The 21858-nt window shown below is 46.0% G+C and overlaps 1 protein-coding gene across 3 annotated transcripts in view; it reads right to left on the bottom strand.

The window, feature by feature from the left end:
- Nucleotides 1-21858, bottom strand: part of NWD1 (NACHT and WD repeat domain containing 1) — a 63297-nt gene that overhangs the window by 16683 nt on the left and 24756 nt on the right. For all 3 annotated transcript variants that reach the window (XM_059160383.1, XM_059160385.1, XM_059160384.1), the window contains 7 exons: nt 20975-21134; nt 20250-20367; nt 19427-19585; nt 14930-15127; nt 11445-11567; nt 5248-5456; nt 1095-1367 (listed from right to left, as the gene is read on the bottom strand). In XM_059160383.1, coding sequence (XP_059016366.1) covers nt 1095-1367; nt 5248-5456; nt 11445-11567; nt 14930-15127; nt 19427-19585; nt 20250-20367; nt 20975-21134 — 1240 coding nt within the window. The remainder of the gene's footprint in view (nt 1-1094; nt 1368-5247; nt 5457-11444; nt 11568-14929; nt 15128-19426; nt 19586-20249; nt 20368-20974; nt 21135-21858) is intronic.

The raw sequence follows: 21858 nt of genomic DNA, 5'->3' as shown, positions 1-21858 counted from the left end.
GTCAGCCCTCAAACCGTGGCAGCTAGTAGTGTTTTTGTTGATCCTGCTTTTGTAATCGACTCAGGGACCTGGAGAACATCCCAACACCTGTTTTCTGCCCCTGGGGGAGCTCTGGAGATCTCAGGTAAGATCGAAACACCAGTTTCTCCCCATTCCCGAGTGGTGGAACTCATTTAGTTTGGACCTAAGAGGATGGGTCATTCCTCAGTCTTGCAGCCCCAGGTCAGCTACTGATTTCTGAGCATCAGACAGCTACCAGCCTGTGAGCCAAAAACTTTATGCTCATTATCTCAGTGAAGGGCACAGATGGGACACATGGTGGGGGAGGGGCAAGAAAAGTGAGTTGTTTGCACCAATCCAAGCCAATATTTTAAAATATATATATATTTTAAATACATATAAAATACATGTAATATATAAAATATATATTTATAAATATAATATATATATATATATATATATATATATATATATATATTTGTTCACCTTTATTTAGCAGGGGTAGGAGCAAGTGAATTTCCTCATGGATGTTACTGCTGACTTTTTAAAAAACAAAAACAAAAACATGTGTTTTGGGGCACCTGGGTGGCTAAGCGTTTGGATTTGGCTCAGGTCATGATCTCAGGGTTCTAGGATCGAGCCTCTCATCGAGTTCTCTGCTCAGTGGGGAGTCTGCTTCTCCCTCTCCCACTCCCCCTGCTTGTGTGCTCTCTCTCCCCACCATCTTTTTTTGCACCATCCAGCAGAGACACTGTTCTGCAAGTTTGCTTTTTTTCTACTTTATGTGTCTAGGGCAGTAGTTCTCAAGGGGTGGGGAGGGCCATTTTGTGCCATCCCCGCCAGCTAAGGACAGCTGGCAATGTCTAGAGACATTTTTGGCAGGACTGAGTGCCAGCAACGACCCACAGTGGCCTGTCCCCAGGAAACACCAAGGCATGTTTCCTGAACCGAGCTGAGTTGCAAATCCCTCAATTAGGAAACCAAATGTCATTTAGGGAAAGATCAAAGGTGAAGTGGTTTCTCCCAATTTCTAGGACATCTGAGCACTTTGGAGCTGAGCCATGCGGGCATCGCGTTCAGGAGAAGGAACTTACCAAAGAGATGGAGCCCTTGCTAAACCCGGTCACCATCTTGCCTTGCTTCTGGACCGAGACCCCACAGGTTGGTGTTTCTTCTTTGACGCTGGATAAATGTTGCCTCCCCTGAAGCGTTCCTGTGGCTGAGCTCCACAGACTGACCACGCCAGCCTCAGACACAGTCAGCAGCATGGCCCGGGAAGCAAGTGCCCTGGTGCACATCCAGCGGTCAGAGACGTGTCCCAGGATACGGAAAACCAGCTCTGCCGTTTCTAGATTCCAAGCACTGATCTGAAGGAATCGTGGGAAGGAATAGAAATCTCAGCGTGAGACCTGGGTTGCAAGTTTTCCGGAGTCAGATGCAAAACGTGTGCTTTTTCATAGTACATGCATTTATTTTCAACACTCTTAGTTACAAAAAAAAAAAAGGCAGAGGGGGAGAGGAGGTGTCCTGAATTAGATCCTAGAGTAGCAAAAGGTCATTTGCAGAAAAACTGAGGAAATCTGAGTAAAGTCTGAGTGAGGTTGAGAGAACTTTAGCAATATTAATGTCTTAGCTGTAACGGATATTCCCTGGTTATGTAAGACGTTGACATGACAGAAGACTGGATAGAATGGCATATGGGAACTCTCCATAATAGCTTTATTACATTTTTGTGAACCTAAAATTTCTCCAAAATAACAGTCTTAAAAATGGGAAAAAAGGGGCCCCTGGGTGGTTCAATCATTAAGTGTCTGCCTTCGGCTCAGGTCATGATCCCAGGGTCCTGGGTTCAAGCTCCACATCAGGCTCCCTTCTCAGCGGGAAGACTGCTTCTTCCTCTCCCAATCCCCCTGCTTGTGTTCCCTCTCTCGTTGTCTCTCTCTCACTGTCAAATAAATAAACAAAATCTTAAAAAAAAAAAAGGGCGGAAAATGTCAACCATACCATATGCATTCTCATATCTGTTCACTACAAGTAATTTTTTAAAAAAGATTTTATTTATTTAATTTACAGAGATCACAAGTAGTCAGAGAGGCAGGCGGGGGCGGGGGGGCGGGGAGAAGCAGGCTCCCCGCTGAGCAGAGGGCCCAATGTGGGGCTCGATTCCAGGACCTTGAGATCATGACCCGAGCCGAAGGCAGAGGCCCAACCACTGAGCCACCCAGGTGTCCCACTACAAGTAATTCTTGATGACAGCAGGTTTCATATTTAACCTCACCCAAAAAAAGTACCTTTTCACATCAATAGTAACCAGGATGCCTGGGTGCCTTCAGCTCAGGTCATGATCTTGGGGTCCTGGGATCGAGCCCCGAATTGGGCTCCTGGCTCAGCAGGGAGCCTGCTTCCCCCTCTACCCCTTCACCCAACACAAGTGCTTGTGCGAGCACTCGCTCTCTCTTGCTCTTTCTCAAATAATAAATAAAATCTTAAAAAGAAAGAAAGAAGGGGAGATTCAAAGATCTATTTATAAGGAAAGTTGTCTCAGTTATTTGAAAGTACAAAGAACTAGAAATAACCTATATGTCCAGCAGGAAGGGATCAATTTAATAAACTGTAGAGGAGTCAAGGCAAGGACATCCCACAAAATCACTAAGCCTGCGGTTTCTGAAGAATGTTTGAGGTTATGGGCAAAGAAAAATCGATTTATGAAGCAGCATCGCTAGCTTTCTATATGGTTTGATCCCCATTTTGTGTTATGCTTACACACATGAGTATTTGTACATACACATCCACACACCGCAGAACACAAACTCATGTAAATGTCACAACTGTGGTTGTCTTTGGGATTAATTATTATTATTTCTTATTTCTTTTTTTAAAGCTTTTTTTTTTTTTTTAAAGATTTCACTTATTTATTTGACAGAAAGAACAAGCACAAGCAGGGGGAGTGGCAGGCAGAGGGAGAAGGGGGCTCCCCGCTGAGCAAGGAGCCCCATGTGGGGCTCGATCCCAGGACCCTGGGATCATGACCTGAGCTAAAGGCAGAAGCTTAACTGACTGAGCCACCCAGGCGCTCCTATTTATTTCTTTCTTCCTCTCTTCCTTCCTTCCTGTCTTCTTTTCCTTCTTTCCTTCTTTCTTCCTTCCTTCCTTTCTTTTTTTAAGATTTATTTTTGAGAGAGGGAGAGCAAGAGACAATGTCTGAGTGCAGGGAAAGGCAGAGGAAGACAATCCAAGCAGACTCTTCGCTGAATGTGGAGCCCAACACTGCCGGCCTCTATCTCACGACCCTGTGATCATGACTTGAGCCGAAACCAAAAGTCGGACACTTAACCAACTGAGCCACACAGGCCCCCCTATTATTTCCTTTTTTTTTTTTTAACTGTGTTTTCCAAATGTATGCAGTTTGGAAATCAGTCAACACTTCCCTAATATTTAAGCCTGCCCTGTCAATAATAGTATAATGAATGCATGCTGTGTGTCTTCAAATTTTGTATTAGTCCCTTAAAAAAAAAGTAAGAGGAAACAAGTGAAATTGATTTAAATAATGTGTTTGGTTTAACCCTATGTCCAAATGTTACTACTGCAACGTGTAATTAATATCAAATTACTATTCAAATCTTTTACCTTATTTCCACAGTACTAAGGCTTTGAAAGCCAGTGTGTGTTTCCTACTTATGGCACATTTCAGTGCAGAATAGGCACATTTCAAGTGCTCAGTTTCAAACTTCATAATTGAAGTTTGGTGGTGACCCCCCATATTGGACAGCACAGTTTATAAGCTACCAATATTACTTGTGTAAACAACTGCCAGTTACTAATAAAATATAATAATTAATAGCTATTAAGTATTTGGTGCTTACTATGCACCAAGCACTCTGCCAGGTGTTTTAGTCATTATCTCATCAGGTAGAGGAAGAATGGAGGCAGAGAGGTACAGTGATATGATCAAGATCACTCAGCTTGCAAAGAAGTCATCTGGGAGTTAGGTACAGATTTTTTTCCCATGCCTTTAGTTCCTAAGCTTTCACCCACTGTTCTACTGTGTCTCTATTCATCATACAATCAGATCGTAGGTTTATAATTGACATAAGGGAATAACACAGCAGAATACAGATTGTTTTCAGGTGTATGTGGAATATTTACCAAGAGAGACCCTAAAATGAGTTTCGATACATCTGAAAAGATTCATCATACAAATGAAAGTAATTAGGAAAGAAAAAGGTAAGCTACCTGGGAACCTTTCAAATATCTGGGAACGAACAGCACACTTCTAAATAGCCTGTCGACCAAAGAGCAAACCAAAAGGGAAATCTGAAAGTATTTTTTAAAAAGATTTTTTATTTATGTATTTTTACAGAGAGAGAGGGAAATATCACAAGTAGGCAGAGAGGCAGGCAGAGGGGGAGGGAGAAGCAGGCTCCCTGCTGAGCAGAGAGCCTGATGCAGGGGCCCGATCTTAGGACATGACCTGGACATGAGATCATGACCTGAGCTGAAAGCAGAGGCTTAACCCACTGAGCCACCCAGATGCCCCCTGATGGTATCATTTACTGACGGTAAATGATAATATGACATAGCAAGTTTTGTGGGATGCAAGTAAGGCTGTACTCAGAGGACAATTTATAGCACTAAAATGACCAAATTAAAAAAGATTAGGGGTGCCTGGGTGGCTCAGTCAGTTAAGCCTTCTACTCTTGGTTTCTTCTCAGGTCACAATCTCATGGGTCAAGAGAGTGAGCCCTGCATCAGGCTCCCTGGTGAGTGTGTGTGGGGGGGTCTGGTTGAAGATTCTCTCCTCTGCCCTCCCCACCAATAAATAAATAAGTTTTTATTTATTTATTATTTTATGGAGAAAGAATGAAAGAGCATGGGGAGAGGGAACAGAGGCTCTGCTAAGTCTGGAACCCAATGTGGGGCTTGATCTCATGACTTGGACATCATGACCTGAGCAGAAATCAAGAGGCAGAGGCTTAACCAACTGAGCCACTCAGGTGCCCCAATAAATACATCTTTAAAAAAAAAAAAAAGATGAAAGGTCTCAACTCTTAAGGTCAGAAAGAACTATCAGAATCATCTAATCCAACTGTGTAGTTTGAAACCCCTTATAGCATCCCATCCAGTGGTTGTGCACCCCTGTTTATGCCCACCCCCCTCTCAGGGACCCCACCTCCTAGAAACAGCAAATGCTGTCTTGGAATGCTCTAGTAACAGCTTTTCTTTGCAAACAGGACAGGTGTTTGTTACCTTTGAGCCAGATGCCAAATATACAACCTTCTTTGCTTCCTCCACGTGAAGACTCCAGATCTCAGGTTCAGTGGGATCTCTTGAGCCTCTGTCCCAAATGGTGAATTTCTCCTGCCCAGAGAGTAAGTCCCACAGACGCAGCGTGTGGTCCTTTGAGGCAGAGAGGGCAAGCGTCCCCTTGGCAAACACTTTCACATTCTTCACCTCTCCTGCAGTAGACCGGGGGGTCGGGAGAATATGTTAGTTGACTTTCCAACTCCCCAAATGCCTGTTGGTTTGGAAAAGATGATGGATTCGAACATAACCAAATTACAAATAAGGGAATGCGGCAAAACTCAATGAAGAGTGCAAGTGGTTGAGATTAAATCAATTGCCCTGATGTGACTATGTAATAAACAGAGATCGTGGCAATTTTAAAAAGCTCAGCGTCATCCTGGGAGTGTTTAAAATCAACAAACATGTAAAAACAAGGTAAGGTTATGGAGAAGATTTTACAATCATGGAGAGATATTTTCCAAGCAAAACACGAAATTTGGAAGACATAAAGAGGAAAGATCAATCAATTGCATTACATAAAAATGCAAAATTTTAGGAGGATGAAATATAGTTGAAAGTCATATGACAGATCAAGAGAAAATATTTATAATGTATAACAGATGATGGAGACTCTCCTTAATAAGCAAAAAGTTCTTACAGATAAGCAGGGAAAATACAAACAACCCATTCAGAAATTGGACAAAGAGTATAATGCTGTGCACGTGCATGAGCTGGGGTAGGGGCAGAGAGAGAGGGAGAGAGTCTCAGGCAGGCTCCACACTCAGCATGGAGCCCTATGCAGATCTCAATCCCATGACCCTGAGATCATGGTACCTGAGGTGAAGTCAGATGTCAGACATTTAATGTACTGAGCCACCCAGGCGCTCCTGGCAAAAATTTTACAGATTGATTACTAGACTACTGACAAAGATATTCATACCGTCCTGATGGATGTATAAATTGATGTAAATTTGTAAAGGGTAATTTGGTAACACTGAAAGTTAAAATGTGTAGTCCCTTGGTTTTGTTAATATACTAAAGTTATGTAAGATGTTGCCATTCTGGGAAAGTGGATACATGGTAGGGACTTCTACCTGTAGAGAAGTATAGTATAGAGAAGAAGGACTTCTCTGCACTACGTTAGCAACTTCTTGTGAGTCTAGAATTATTTCAAAATAAAATGCTCAGAAAAAGAGGGGACAAGGAAAAATGTGCATACAATTTGACTTAGAAATTCCACTTCTAGACATGCGTCTTGCAGAGATAATGGCACAGGTGTGTAAAGATACAGGATATTGGTTGCAGGGTTGTCTTATAAAAATAAAACTGCAAACAACCTATTTATGAAAAAGGGGTTGTTAAATAATATGGTGTAGGGGCACCTGGGTGGCTCAGTGGTTAAAGCCTCTGCCTTCGGCTCAGGTCATGATCCCAGGGTCCTGGGATTAAGCCCCGAGTCTTGCTCTCTGCTCGGCAGGAAGCCTGCTTCCACCTCTCTCTCTCTCTCTGCCTGCCTCTCTGCCTACTTGTGATCTCAGCCTGTCAAATAAATAAATAAAAGCTTAAATAATATGGTGTATCCTTATAAAGAATGTTATGCAGCCATTAAAAATAATAATATAGATTTATATATATACCTAACCATAATAAATTATTACAATAGCCAATACTTACTGGGGGGCTTTCTATGTGCCAAGTGTAGCTGTTAGTACTTTACATGCGTTAAACTCCTTTAATATCATAAACATGTAATGAGGTACTATTATTATCCCGTTGTATAGATATGGAAACAGAGGCACAGCAGCTGAGTATGCAACTTAACCAGAACTACATGATTAATAAGTAGTGAAGCCAGGATCCCAGCCCAGAACCAAGCTCTCAGCCACTACAAAGTAACATTACAATATATTGTGACAAAAGTGAGTTACAGCCCAGTGTATAAAATAGCACCATCTGCTTTTGACAAAAACATGAGTTTATCCAGAGCTATGTCTGCATAAGCCTAGAAAAAAAAATTGCTTATGGCATATCACAAACTGTGAGGACTGATCACTTCCATGGAGTCTGATGGATGGGAGAGGTCAAAGGGAGTTTTATTTCTTTATGATTCAAATGACAGGAGAGCAGGTAATTTTTATTTGTTGTGATTTGGATATTTTTCAATCCAAAATGTGTATAAATAGTAATACATTACAAAATATCCCCATACAGGGATGCCTGGGTGGCTCCGTTGGTTAAGCGCCTGCCTTTGGCTCAGGTCATGATCCCAGGGTCCTGGGATTGAGTCCCACTTCTGGCTCCCTGATCAGCAGGGAGCCTGCTTCTCCAGCTCTTCCTTCTGCTTGTGCTCTCTCTCTTTCAAATAAATAAATAAAATCTTTTTTAAAATTCCCATACATGGAACACGATGCCACAGTTAAAATGAATTAGAGATATATACATAATGTGGAAAGAGGAAAATATGTAATGTCAACTAAAACAAAAACAGGTGATACTAGCAAAAGCTTACATGACTTTATAGAAAACCACATATATTTATATATATCCAAACACCCCCGGGGGAAGCGACTAGAACAACAATATGCTGGTAAATGCCTCACAACGGGCTCTCCAAGGAGGTTGGGAAAAGCCCTGATTTGTGACATTTGCCAATTTCCTTGGTGTAAATATTCCCATCCTCGATTGATTTCAAGACACTAACATGACATCATTGAATGTAGGGTTGTAAAGAGAAACCAGTAGCAAGCACCCCATTTCCACTGCAAGGGTACAGTAGCCAAGAGCGTATGTAAGAATGTGTGGTACAATACTTAGAAAGTGCTGAGTTTGGGGTGCCTGGGTGGCTCAGTTGGTTAAGCAACTTCGGCTCAGGTCATGATCCTGGAGTCCCAGAATCCAGTCTCTCATCAGGCTCCGTGCCTGACGGGGAGTCTGCTTCTCCCTCTCCCACTCCCCCCTCTCATGCTCTCTCTTACTATCATTCTCTACCAAATAAATATATAAAATCTTAAAAAAATAAAATGGGTAGGCTGTAAAAGAGAAATATCCAGGAGAGAGCAAGTTCATGGAGGACGAGAACCAGAGGATTTGTCTCAAAGTTATCACAGAGGGGAAGAACGTAAGGACCTGGTGTTAGAATATTAATGCTTTAAAAAAGAAAATAAAGTGCTGAGTTTTGAGGATTTATTACCTTGTTTAAATAGAATTGATTCAGCTGCAAGCTTCTATAATTGACTATTTTATAATGGCTGTGTTTGGGGCTCAGGGGTGGCTCAGTTACTTGTTCAAGCCAGCTCTTGATTTTGGCTCAGGTCATGATCTCAGGGTCGTGGGATCGAGCTCTGTGTTGGGCTCTGCTCTCAGCACAGAGTCGGCTTGCCCCTATCCTTTCTCTTTCCCCCAGAAAATTTAATCTTTTAAAAACACTTACAAAATAATGGTTGTGTTTGACAACTGTCTCACCGCGTTCCTGAAAATTTCCCCATCAACTCTTGCAAGCCAGGATGAAAGACCTCCAGGTCACCAGCACATGATGGGAAATTTTCACTGTCCTTAGTACATATGCCTTTAATGCTCTCTGTTTTGCCAATAAACTGATGACTGAGTTTTCCTAATTACGAAGTTTGATGACTTTTTCAAAAATGAATCAAGGTTCATGGGTACATAAACGGATCCTTGTCTTGAACAGACGGTTCACGCACACACAGATACAAATATTGAATAGACCTAGATGAAAATAGCCATCCCAATGATAATAAAATGAATGGAATCTTATTGGATACTCTATCAGGACCCACCTCACTCCCAGCCCTTGAAAGAAATAAGAAAAAAAAGAAAAGAGTAAATTGAGAACATTTGATGCTGGCAGCTTTGGGGTTGGGGAGGGGGGATAGTCTATTACACACATACAGCCTGTTTGGAAAGCAGTAAGATGCCAGTTCTCAAAACCCCTAGAAAAGCTCACATCCTCCAATTCAAGACTCCTACTCACTGGAAATAGTCAACAGAAGGAAAAAAGAGTTGATGAGAGTAAAAAGAGATGCGTCGCGGTGTTATCCCCAACAGCAGATAACTAGAAATAGATTAAAATAGCAAAAATTAAAAAATAAATAAATGGCATAAAATAAATTACCAAAAAATCATGTAATACATTCTGGAACATGATCTGTTGAGCATGAACTATTTTTGCTGCATTTTGACACGATAAATATACCATTTGATGGATCATAGCAGTGTGACTCACCCCAGCCTCAAATTGGAAACCATGTAAAAGTCCTTCAACCGATGCAATCACCTGATAAACACATTGCTGTCCCTTCCATACAACGGACAGACTCGGCAACGCAGAGGACAGACTAGTGCCACATGCAACAGTGAGAGCCAAGCCTTCCACACATCAGGCGGTGGACCAAAGGTCACAGAGTACGCAATTCCATTTGCACAAACAGTCCAGAAAAGACAAATTCATAGACCCAGGATGCACATCAGTGGTTGCCACGGGGCTGGGGGTAGTGTGGATGTATTCCAGAGTGGGCAGGCGGTGCAAAGAGAACTCCTTAGGGTAGTGGAAAGTTCTACAATTATGGTGATGGTTGTACAACTCGGTAAATCTACCAAAAAAGGTTGCATCCTCTGCTTAAAATGAGAGGAATGGTATGTCAATTACAACTCAATAAAGTTGTTTAAAAAAGATTCAATGGAAAGAAAAGAATGTCTATGGCAAAATGTTGGGAAAAAATTATGAAAGAGCATACATTTTTGGTTCACAATGATGTAATGTTTTTTAACACCTTTACTGAGGGGTGTCGTGTGGCTCAGTAAGTTAAGTGTCTGCCTTCGGCTCACCTCATGATCCTAGGGTCCTGGGATGGAGCCCCAGATCAGGCTCCCTGCTCAGTGGGGACTCTGCCTCCCCTATGTTGTGTTCTCTTTCTCAAATAAATAAATAAAATCTTTAAAAAATACTTTATTGAGATATAATGCACAAACATAAAATTCACCCATTCCATGGACCATGGTACAATTCATTGGTCTTTGAATGGTCACAGCTGGGCAACCATCACGCCAGTATAAATTTAGAATATTTTCAAAACCTGGATTTCCCTCCCCTTTCTCTCCTCATCATGTAAACCATTTGAAGGTGTGTAACTCAATAACATAATAATTCACAATGGCGTGCAACCATCACTTCTATCTGATGCTAGAACATTTCCATCACCCCAAAAGGAAACCCCATCCCCATGAGCAATCACTTCCCATTCCTCCCTCCCCAACTAGCAACTGCTAATCTGTTTTGCATCTCTCTAGATCTGCCTGTTCTGGACATTTTGTATAAATGAATCATATACATGATGTGGGCTTTTGTGACTGGCTTCTCTCATTTGATACAATGTCTCAAGCTCTGGCCTCATGGCTTCTTTGTTGTTCTGGAAACATGCCAACTTCCTCCCCACTGTCAGGGCCTTTGCATGGGCTGTTTCCCATTCTTGGGATGCTCTTCCTTTTTCTACCCCTCTGCCCTCTGCCTACCTCTTTCTTCGCACCCTTGGAATCTTGGCTGAAATGTTCCCACTGAAGAAATGTCTTACACCTAACTGTCCTAAGTGGGTCACTTTGGTTACTGTCTGTTACTGATGACACCCTGTCGTCCTCACTACAATCTATAACTATATTTTGCCTTCCCAAATACTTGAGTCTGACTTGGGCCAGAATTAAGGTAAGGCGAGTGAGGCACTCATCTCGGGTGCCAAACTTAAGGAGGTGCCAAATTCCCGAGTTTCTCTTTAGCCTCTGGCTCCCATATGGTTTGGCACAGCACCATTACTGATGTTGTCTTTCAGACAGCTTGCTATTTAATTGTGGTGGAGTTTTTGCATTAATTTTGATTTTTTAAAACATTGCCTTGAAATATTATTGTTTTGAAAGACTATTTTATTTATTTATCTGAGAGGGAAAGAGTAGGAGTGGGTGGAGAAGTTCAGAGGGAGAGTGAGAGGCAGACTCCCCGCTGAGCACGGAGCTAGAGGCGGGGCTCGATCCCAGCACCCCAAGATCACCACCGGAGTAGAAGTGAGATGCTCAACTGACTGAGCCACCCAAGTGCCCTTAAATCTTATTTATCTCGATGACCAAGTTGACAAAACCCACTTCCCAAGCCTCACCTGTGTGTCCAGTTAGAATGTGGATGACCTGTTGTTCCTCCATGTCCCAGACGGCGACGATGCCATCCTGGGTGCCAACCACCAGCAGCCTTTCCTCCAGACTCCACGCCATGGCCGTGATGCCTGCAGCCACACAGAGACAACAGTTGACCACATCAGCTCCCAGGTTCGGACACGGGGTCCTCTAATGTTACCTCTGCTGTACAGATGGGGAAACTGAGGCACAGGTTCAGTTTCTTGTCCAGAGCGTCTCTAGAAAGTGGCAGAGCCAGGATTTTGAAGTCAGCATTGTCGGGGGCCAGATTCAGAGCTCAGCTGTAAAATTTATGTTGTTCTTAGGGACCAAACCACACTGAGGTCAGAAGTGCCTCGCAAGTTCGGTGGTTCTCACGTAGGGGCGATTCTGCTCCTGGGAAATGTCTGGAACCTGGGGGTCACTGGGCAATGTCTGGAGACGTTCTTGGTTGTCACAACCAGGAACCAGGTGCTACTGCCATCCTATATATGGAGGCCAGGGGTGCTGCCGACCACCTCTGCAGTGCATAGGATGCCCCCCTCCCCCCTGCAGAGGATGACCCATTCCCAAATGTCAGTAGTGCCTGGTTGAGAAACCCTGCCCTAGCTGGACAAGACTCAGAAATGGAATTATATTGGCTGAGAACGAGGACTCCTGCTTCTGACTTCTCTTTGAGGTCCATGTGTATGGAAAAATAAAGGCTGGTGCTCCAAAGGGAAAAAAAATCTTTGCCAATAATTTGGGCAAACAACAGCCTGGGGCGCTCTGCTGGGTTCTGACTGAAACATCGCTGAGGAGAGAGAGGCGCTGATTTACACGGGAGAAAACACTGGCCCGGACCGTTGGAGATTCAGATTTGCTGAATGCCCTCGGGTAATTCTTTCCTCTGCTCTGTGCCTCAGTTTCCCCAGATGTAAAATAGCGAGGGGGAAGTGTGGAAATCAGAGCCGTCCAAGTCTGAGAAGCCCAGATTTTGTTCCTGCCTTATTGGGACAGGGAGTGAGGACATGGGATGGATCTTTCTTTCTTTGTCTCTCTCTCCCTCTCTCCATTCCCTCTTTCCTTCCTTCCTTTTTTTTCTGGTCACTTACAGTGTGACCTTGGAAACATGAACTCAAACTTCTCATTTATAAAAGGGCCAAACTGAAGCCCAGAGTGGGTCGAAACTTCCTCAGCTTCACCACGACTGGGGCTGGGATGAGAGTCATGGTGGGTCTGAAACCCAGAACATCTCCCCACCAAGGGATGGCAAAAAACAAAACTTGACCTGACTGTGACTTCCTATGCCTATGCCGTGGTAGAGACCACGAATGTCACTGCACCCTCTCAGATTTGTCCCCTGGAGCCATTCTGTCATGTTTCCTTTTGAAATCAAGCCCCCAGCCCACAGGCATTAGCAGAATCCATACTCCCTGGGACCCTGTAATTCCCAGACTCCCTTGCAGCCAGAGAAGGCCAAGGTCTTGCCAATGAGACACTCACTCCAGAGGTGATAAATTCTGCTTCTAGACTGTGCCCTCAAAGGGAAGGGATCTGCCATCCACCCCCCCTTCCCACTGCCCACTGGCTGGAACGCCATGGTGTGGGTCAGAGAGGGAACAGCCATTCTGAACCAACAAATGGAAGTTTCACATTGAACATGGCAGCAAACAAGATTGAAAGAGTCTGGGTCCCTGACACATGGGGGACTAGGAGTTTTACCTCTGCTTATGCCTGGACTGTTACGTGAGGGGGGAATGAACTGCTGTTTTATTTACGTCACTGTTACCCTGTCCTTTGTTATAGCATTTGAACCTGTAACCCAATAAATATACAGTCTTACCCATTAAACTAGATTCGGTCCCAGAACCCTTCTGAACACAGCATTCAAGCAGCTGTCCCTAAATCAATTCCTCCACGCATCGTACTTAGTCTCTTAGAGCTTCTATTTTGGAAGCACTATGCCTTGGGAATGTAGCTTTCCCTACAAGGCTATGTGTGGCACAGAAACGGTCTGAGTTGCAATGACTGACATTTGAACCAGACATTAATTGTGTATTTGGTGGCCTTATAATTGATGCAAGAGATTATGGGTGGGCAGAGGAAGGGACAGATGAGAGGCGGTGGACTAGACATGAACGGATAGCTAGATGGCCGGCTGGATGGTTGGGGGAGTGGACGGATGGGTGTGTGATGAGTAAGATGGATGAATCAATGAATCAACTGAGAGATGGGTGGGGGGCGAGTTGATGAATGGCTGGGTGGGTAGATGGGTGGAGGGGTGAGTGCTTGGAAGATGTCCAGAAGAGGGAAAGGGAAAGATATGGGGTGTGGAGAGAGGGATGGGAAGAAGATGACTAATGAAAATATGGATGACTGATGGGTGGATGGAAGGAAGGAAGGGTGGATGGATGATGGAAGCACGGAAGGACAGGCAGGAGAAGGAGGGAAGGAGGGAAGGGAAGAAGGGAGGATGAGTGAATGGGTGACGGATGGATGGATGGATGGATGGATGGATAGAAGGACAGACAGGAGAAGGAAGGAGGGAAGGAAAGAAGGAAGGATGATGGGTGGATGGATGGATGGATGATGGATGGATAGAAGGACAGACAGAAGAAGGAAGGCAGGAGGGAAGGAAAGAAGGCAGGATGATGGATGGATGGATGGATGATGGATGGATAGAAGGACAGACAGAAGAAGGAAGGAGGGAAGGAAAGAAGGCAGGATGATGGATGGATGGATGGATGGATAATGGATGGATAGAAGGACAGACAGAAGAAGGAAAGAGGGAAGGAAAGAAGGAAGGATGATGGATGGATGGATGGATGATGGATGGATAGATGGACAGACAGAAGAAGGAAGGCAGGAGGGAAGGAAAGAAGGAAGGATGATGGATGGATGGATGGATGGATGGATAGAAGGACAGACAGAAGAAGGAAGGCAGGAGGGAAGGAAAGAAGGCAGGATGATGGATGGATGGATGGATGGATGATGGATGGATAGAAGGACAGACAGAAGAAGGCAGGAAGGAAAGAGGGAAGGAAAGAGGGTGAAGGAAGGAGGGAAGGAAGCAAAACCAACAAATGGAGAGACAAGTCCTCTTGTCTCTGACGTTCTGGTGTCCCGGGGGCGGGATCTACGAGTTCCACCAGCCTCTCAGGGGCCAGTCAGGCATCTGTCCCTACCTTTTGGACTTACTAGCCGGAGCCAGTAAACCACAGAAACTGTAAGATGGACACTCTATTCTTAGAGGCAGTCAGCACCCTCCTTGCTCTGGGCTCATTTGCAGTATTTACAATACTAATCTACAGTCCCTAAGGGGCAGAGACAGTCGAGTCAGCATGAGACAGCAAGGGCACGCCCTGATGGGACCCTGGGAGCCTCCCTACAGACAGAGGGGAGCCCCAGGGAGCAGCCAGAAACACCTGCCCTCTGCCACCCTCAGGCACGACGGGCCAGGAAGAATTTTTGCTGTGCTGGGGAGACTCACCCTTGTGGCAGCCTGTGAGGGTTGCCCGGAGGGGTCCTCCTGGGGGCTGGAAGAATCCCCCCAGGGGTATGAGCACAGGGTGGGGGCACGCCCGGAACCAGCTCTGGGCCTGTTGGCACAGCTGTCCCACCAGGGCTGGATGTGAGGCGGCGAAGAAATGGAGTCTGGCCAGGAGTTCTGTATACAGGATGCTCCTCTCTGCAACAAAGGGAACTCAGGTTAAGGGGAAGGGCGCTGCCGACCAGTCAAGGTCAAGTCCCCCGCCATCTTCTCCTGCCTCCTTCTCTCCTTTCCAAGGACTCTCATCCCTACTTCAAAAGCACCAGGTGGTTCCTAGCCTCTGGGCCTTGGGCCAGACAGTTCTCCCTGCCTGGGAAACTTCCTCCTCCTCCCCTTCCCCTTTCTCAGGCTAAATATCTCATTTTTTGGCTCAAGGCTTACTTCTTTAAAGAGCATTCTTCATCCCAGCGCTCTAATCCACTGGCCCCGCGCCCGCGAGCTCATCAGAGCTGCAACTGACATTTCTTTGTTTATTCCCTCCCTACCCTAGATTTGAGTTTCCCCTGAGAACAGGGATGATATCTGTCTTGTTCATTGTGTTCTTAGCGCCTAGAACATCACAGACACCCAGTAAATTGCAGAGGCCACTTTTCAGCAATGGGCTTAAACAATGGAATGCAGAGCAAGGCAAAAGGGCCCACAGTGACCATGGAGCTGAAGACAGGCCCTCAAAATATCCAGAAGCCCTAGCTGACGGGGGCCGGCTACTGACGAGAGATACAAAAAAAGGAAAATCTCCATATGTTCCCCATACCTCCTGACCTTCCCCCTGTAAATCAGCTCCTCCCACTGCCTTGGGGCAGACAGCCTCCCCTGTGGGGTGTTGCCCACAGCTCCCTTGGGGTGAATTCAATAAACATCCATCTCCTTTGTTCTGGAAACTTCTACCTCCTTTGTCCTGCCTTTTCTGAATTATTTCACTGCTGGACCCTGAGCCGCCAGCTTCCATGGGATCATCATCGCCCCACACTCCATCTCAAGTTTCTTTACTCAATCCCATCATTTGCCGGATAAGAGGAGAGTCACAGGTTCCAGGGATTAGGAAGTGAATATATCTTCGGATCGAGGCAGTGTTTTCTGCCTCCCACAACAGGGGTATCATCATTATTATGCCAAGTTCATAAAGGGGTAATTGAGGCTCAGAGAGGTTAAGCAACTTGTATAAGGTCACACAGCCAGTAAGAGGCAGGAACCTAATCAATAAAGTTTTATTCCAACCTCAAATGGACCAGGGACGTGGAAGGCAGGCAGTTCATTTTCCTTGTTCTAACTGTGGGGTTTGGGGCAATGGTGATGATGCCCTGTGCCCTAGTTTGCTGATGGATGATGTGAGGCAAGGTCAGGACCAGGGGTGAGTGCCCCAATCACCATAGCTGCCAAATTTAAGGTGGCACCACCAAACTCAACCATCCATCCAGATAAACACTATTTTAATGGCAATATTTTAACAAATCAAAATTAATGCTCCCCAACCCATGACGAACAAAAATACCAGCCTTTAAAGCAAAAATAGGGTAAAAAACAGCACCACATTGAATCATCCTGATTCAATAGGAGCCTGAGGCAATAGGAGAAATCAGGTGGCCTTTGAGGACCAGGCTCAAGGTCCTGGAATGTACTAGAACCCAAGGTTGGCCAACTGCACCCTCTGGTGGTGACATTCATTCCTACACCTCATTATGGGCAAGCCACAGGGTGTCAATCAAGGATGGTTGAAAAGAACATGCTGTACTGTGGGCTTTTAAATCTTCCCTCAAACTGGGCAGTTGTTCCCAAGGCTATTCTCCTGGTAAATCACTCCTTGTGAGGCTTACAACCAGTGAGCATGAATACACAAGAAAGGCCACATTGACAGGCACCAGCATCTTCCCTGGATGTCGTTTAGTTACAATCCCATATTTTGCAGATGATGGAAGCTGAGACTCCATGCAGAAGTGGCTCATCCAACAACAACAACAACAAAAACCCCAAAGAAACAAACAACAGCAATAAAAGAAATGGCTCGTGCAAGGCTGTTCAGATCAACAAAAGTGATGCTATCACGTGACAGATAGTAATAGGAGGCTTAGATGGCAGCGTGGGGACAGGCTCTGCAAGAACTGACTTGCATATCTTTCCTCGTAGCTCTAGGTAGAAAGGGTGACCAGCATCCCCATTTTGCAGATGGAAAGACTGAGGGCAGCGAGGTCGGGAATGGGGTCGGAGAGCGAGGGACTTATAAGGTGACACCACCAGCAAGTAGCAAAGCCCAGATTAGAATTAGCCCCGTGGGGCTCAAATCTGAGTTCTTGGCCAGGACCGGTCTGTGTGGTAGGGCTGGCAATTTGGCAGGGAGCAAGTGGATGATAATGTCCCCATCCTCACAGAGCTCAGCGTCCGGTGGGGCCCTCAGGTGATACAAAAGACAACAGGCAGAAGTAACAATTGAGAGCTAAGACAGACGGGAAAAGGGGGCATTGCTGGAGAACACAGGGACTGGGGAACCAGAGGGGTTTCCTGGTTCAGTGGTGGCTAGACAGGCTGCTCCGAGGAGGAACATTTGGTTAAGCTTCAAGGGAGCCCCAGAAGGATATAGGGATTTAAACACCTTCGAAAAACTCCTTATAAAACCCTCAAATGAAAACCAGGTGGGAATTGTACAATAAAAACCACTCTGGGGGGACCTGGGTGGCTCAGTCGATTACGTGGCTACCTTTGCTCAGGTCCTGGGATAGATCTCTGGGTCCTGAGCTAGAGCCCTGCGTTGCCTCCCTGCTTCTCCCTCTCCCACCCCCCGCTGTGCTCTCTCCCACTCTTGCTCTCAAATAAATAAATAAAATCATAAAAAAAAAAAAAAGGTATCCTGGCCACCTCATACGCACTGGATGACTATTATTATTATTATTTTTTTTTAATTAGAAAATCAGGACACCTGGATGGCTCAGCATCTGACTCTTGGTTTCGACTCAGGTTGCGATCTCAGGGTCGTGAGACCAAGCTCTGCATAGGGTTCCATGGTCAGCGTGGGGGTCTATGAGATTCTTCCTCCCCCTCTGCTCCCCCCCCCCTGCTCTCTCTCTCTCTCAGATAAATTTTTAAAAGTCTAAGAAAAAAAAATCAGAAAATTAAAAGTACTGGTGAGGATGCAGAGAAATTGGAACCCTTGGGCTCTGCTGGTGGGAATATGAAATGGGGCAGCCACCGTAGAAAATGGTAGGGTGATTCCTCGGGAAAAAAAGAAATAAATAAACATAGAATTAGCATTTGATCCAGCAATTGCATTTCTGGGCATATATGCCAAAGAATTGAAAGCAAAATCTTGAAAAGATATTTGTATACCCATGTTCACAGTGGCGATATTCCCAATGGGCAGAAAGTAGAAAGTACCCAAGTGTCCGTCCATCAAGGGATGAATGGATACACAAAAAAATGTGGTCCATTCATATAACACAACGCTATTCAGCTTCACAAATAAAGGAAATATAACAAGGATGTACCTTGAGGACATCATGGTGAGTGAAAGAAGCCAGTCCCAGAAGGGCAGACATTGTGGGTCCCCTGATATGAGGTCCCTATGGTGGTCGGATTCATCGAGACAGAAAATTGGAATGGCGGGTGCCAGGGACTGGAGGTGGGGGTGGGGAGTTGGTGTTTCATGGGGACAGTCTCGATGGTTTGTGAAGATGGAAGATCTCTGGGCGGGGTGGGGGTCTGGGGGTGGGGGGGTGGGCGGGGGATGGTGGTGATGTTTGCACAACAGGGAGCATGTGCTTAATACCACTGAGCTCTACACTTAAAAATGATTATGTTGCTAAATGTGACGTTCTGTGTATTTTACCACAATTAAAAGATGAAGATAAAGACAGACCAACAAAACACGGTCCTGGGCAAAGCATCAGAGATTCTTCAAGTTCTAGGGCAGAAGGTGGGCCAAGCCCAGCCCGATGGCTGGCCCCTAGAGCTAAGGATGGTTTTTATAGATCAATATTTGCAATGGACAGAATGGCAGGAAACACCGACTTTGAACCCCAATGAAGAAAAATGTTTTCTTCCGGAGCAAATCTGCCCCCTTCCTTCTCTTGAGTGGACTCATGTTACAAAAAATTATGTTCAATTATTATGATTATATTTTGAATATTATCAATTTAAAAATGTCACAGGAACGTGATTTCTCTCTTGTTCTATTAAGTACTGACATAATTTCCTTGATTTTTGCCTGAGATTTTCCTATCTGGGCCTTTCTAGAAAAAGGTACCATGCCAGGGAAGGGGATGGACACACTTTGGTAGTGCTTATTCCAAAGCTCTGCCAGGTTCATTTCAAAAATCTAGACACCCCGCATGTGTAGAGATCAAAGATGTGCAGGTTAATGAAAATCCAGCTGGGGGCTCAGTGAGAAGAATGGACTTCTAGAAGTCAGTGCAGCCCACCCCCTCCGGCCAAGCCAACCCAACTCACCCATGCCTCGGAGCTCCACAGCCGGGCGGCACAGCTGGAGAGCATCCCGGACCAGGCTGACCTCAGGACAGTCCAGGTGAGGGCCATACAGGTCAAAGTCCTCCAACAGGCCCTCAATGCCCCCAGAGATGCCCCGGCAGGAAATCCAGTTCATGTTGCCTGTTTCGGGGAAAGGCATTATGCGGACACATGCCTCCCTCTGGTTCACACTGGGAGGCGGGTTCTTACCTGTCCATTTCTCTGGGGGTTCTCAGGCTCTGCACTGCCAACGTTATCAGCACCCCTGCCCTCCACCCATCCGATGCCTGTAGCACCTCCTCAGGCATGATAAGCAACAACAGGAGCATTGCCAAGAGTCCCCAGGGTGTGGAATCCCCCTGAGTTGAGAATCTCAGGGAGAGGCAGATTGATAGCTAGACAGAAAGACGGAAAGACGGAGGGACAGATGGATGGGTACATAGGTAATGATAGATGGATAGATACAAATATAGATATGATATGATGATAGATATGATGATAGATATGACAGACAGGGTCTCATTCTAAGACCACATTTCTCACCTCTGTACTATCAACTAGCACGAGATGCCAAAAAGCGCCCCCGCTCTCCCAGCTGTGACAACTAAAATGTCCCCAGACATCGTCAAGTGCCCCCTGCTGTTGGGAGTGGGGGCACAGAATGACCCCTGGAGAGAACCACTATCTTAGGAGGGGCCGAGGATTCTGATTTTTTCCCTTTACCCTTTCCCAGGCTCCTGGAGGCGGGAGCAGAGCGGAGGGCTGGGACCCGCTCGCTGTTGTCCGCAATGGGTAGGAGCCTTACCCAGAACCTCCTGTTTCAGCTCTTCAGTGCGGCCTGAGTGGACCAGGTGATGGGGTAACTCCTTCAGCTTCCGCAGATTTGCCACCGTGTCTGAGAACCACAGGGGCTGAGGGGCTACCTGCAGGGGAGGAGGGGGCTGGCAGCCAGGCCGCAGTGGTGCAAGCTCACTCATGCACTCCCGAGATATAGGCCAAGCTGGCACACGCAGGGGACACTGGAGGGGATGGGGACACAATTCCAGACAGAAATGACTCACGCCCACCCCTGGCAGGGCCAGGGAAGAAGGAAGATCTTGGGACTCAGGGAATCCGAGGGGCATCGGAGCTGGGTCTCAGAGTTTAAATGGGAGTCTGTCTGGGGAACCAAGTTGGAAAACAATGGTATTCCTGGGCAAGGGAATGGCATGTGCAAAGGTCCAGGGGCAGGAGATGCCAGGAGTTCAGGGCAGTTCTATATGCTCCTGAATGTTGTGATTCTTCCCTACTCTGGAATACTGGGGGTGGGGGGCACAGTCCTCATCAGCTGCTCCCCATCCACCCCCATTATGCTCAGATGCTGAGGGGACATCCTGCTTTCTGGGGGAAGGAAAGGGAAGAAGGTCAGGAGCATTCTGGGTGGAAAAGAAGGAAAGAGCCAGGTAGTCATTGCCAGGCAGCCTTGGTTTTGCTTGCACAGCAAGGTGGGGCCTGCTGGTAAAGAGCAGAGGTCCCAGACAGACACCTCACCTTACGGTCCAGGTTCAAGGGCTTCCCCACCAGCGGTAGAGTGATGAGTTTCTTGGTGCCCAGGCTCCAGGCTCCTGAGAAGAAGTCAGCCAAGACTCCATGCCTCTTGGCTCTCTCTGGCCTGGACAGGTAGCGCTCTTGGACCACCTCGGCCAGTTGCCTGAAGAAAGGGGACATGGGCTCATGGGCCTGGGGGACGGGGTGAACTCAGAGGGGGCCACCAGCCTTCCAGGAAGCTGTTCCAAATGGAGGTCCCTCCTAAGCCACCTGACGGGTGTTCTCTGGCACCAGTGACCACCTTTCCTACTTGTTACCTAATAGTCATCTATAAATTGGCCCATCTTTCTTTCTTCCCCTTAAATACATTTAGTTTAAAAAGGAACATTTGGGTCTTTCAATACGTCAAACTTAAAATAAGGTAGTATAAGACCCAACAACTTTACTCCTGGGTGTAGACCCCCAAAAATTAAAAAACAAAAAACAAAACAGGTGTTCAAATGAAAATTTGTGCAGCACTATCACAAGCCCGAGGAACGACTCACGTGTCCGTCAATAGATAAACAAACATAATGAGGCCCATCTGTGCACTGGGATATTACTCAGCCACGGAAAGGAATGAAGCCCCGATTCATGCTAGAACAGGAATGAACCCTGGAAGCTTTATGCTGAGGAAAGCAGCCGGACGCTAATGGCCACATGCTGTGTGATTCCATCTATATGAAATGTCTAAAACAAGCAAATCTACGAAGACAGAGAGTGGATTCATGGGTGCCAGACAGGGGCTGTGGGCAGAGAGGTGAGGGGGCGGGGAGTGACTACTGATGATGAACAGGGGTAAAAGAAGGATCTGGAAAAAGGAGGAGCCCCGACGAGTGAGCCCTCAC

The sequence above is a fragment of the Mustela lutreola genome, chromosome 2 (genome assembly GCF_030435805.1).
Source record: "Mustela lutreola isolate mMusLut2 chromosome 2, mMusLut2.pri, whole genome shotgun sequence".
Taxonomy (NCBI): Eukaryota; Metazoa; Chordata; class Mammalia; order Carnivora; family Mustelidae; genus Mustela; species Mustela lutreola.
Note: the sequence above shows the minus strand (reverse complement) of the source record. Positions and strands in the feature narration are given on the sequence as shown.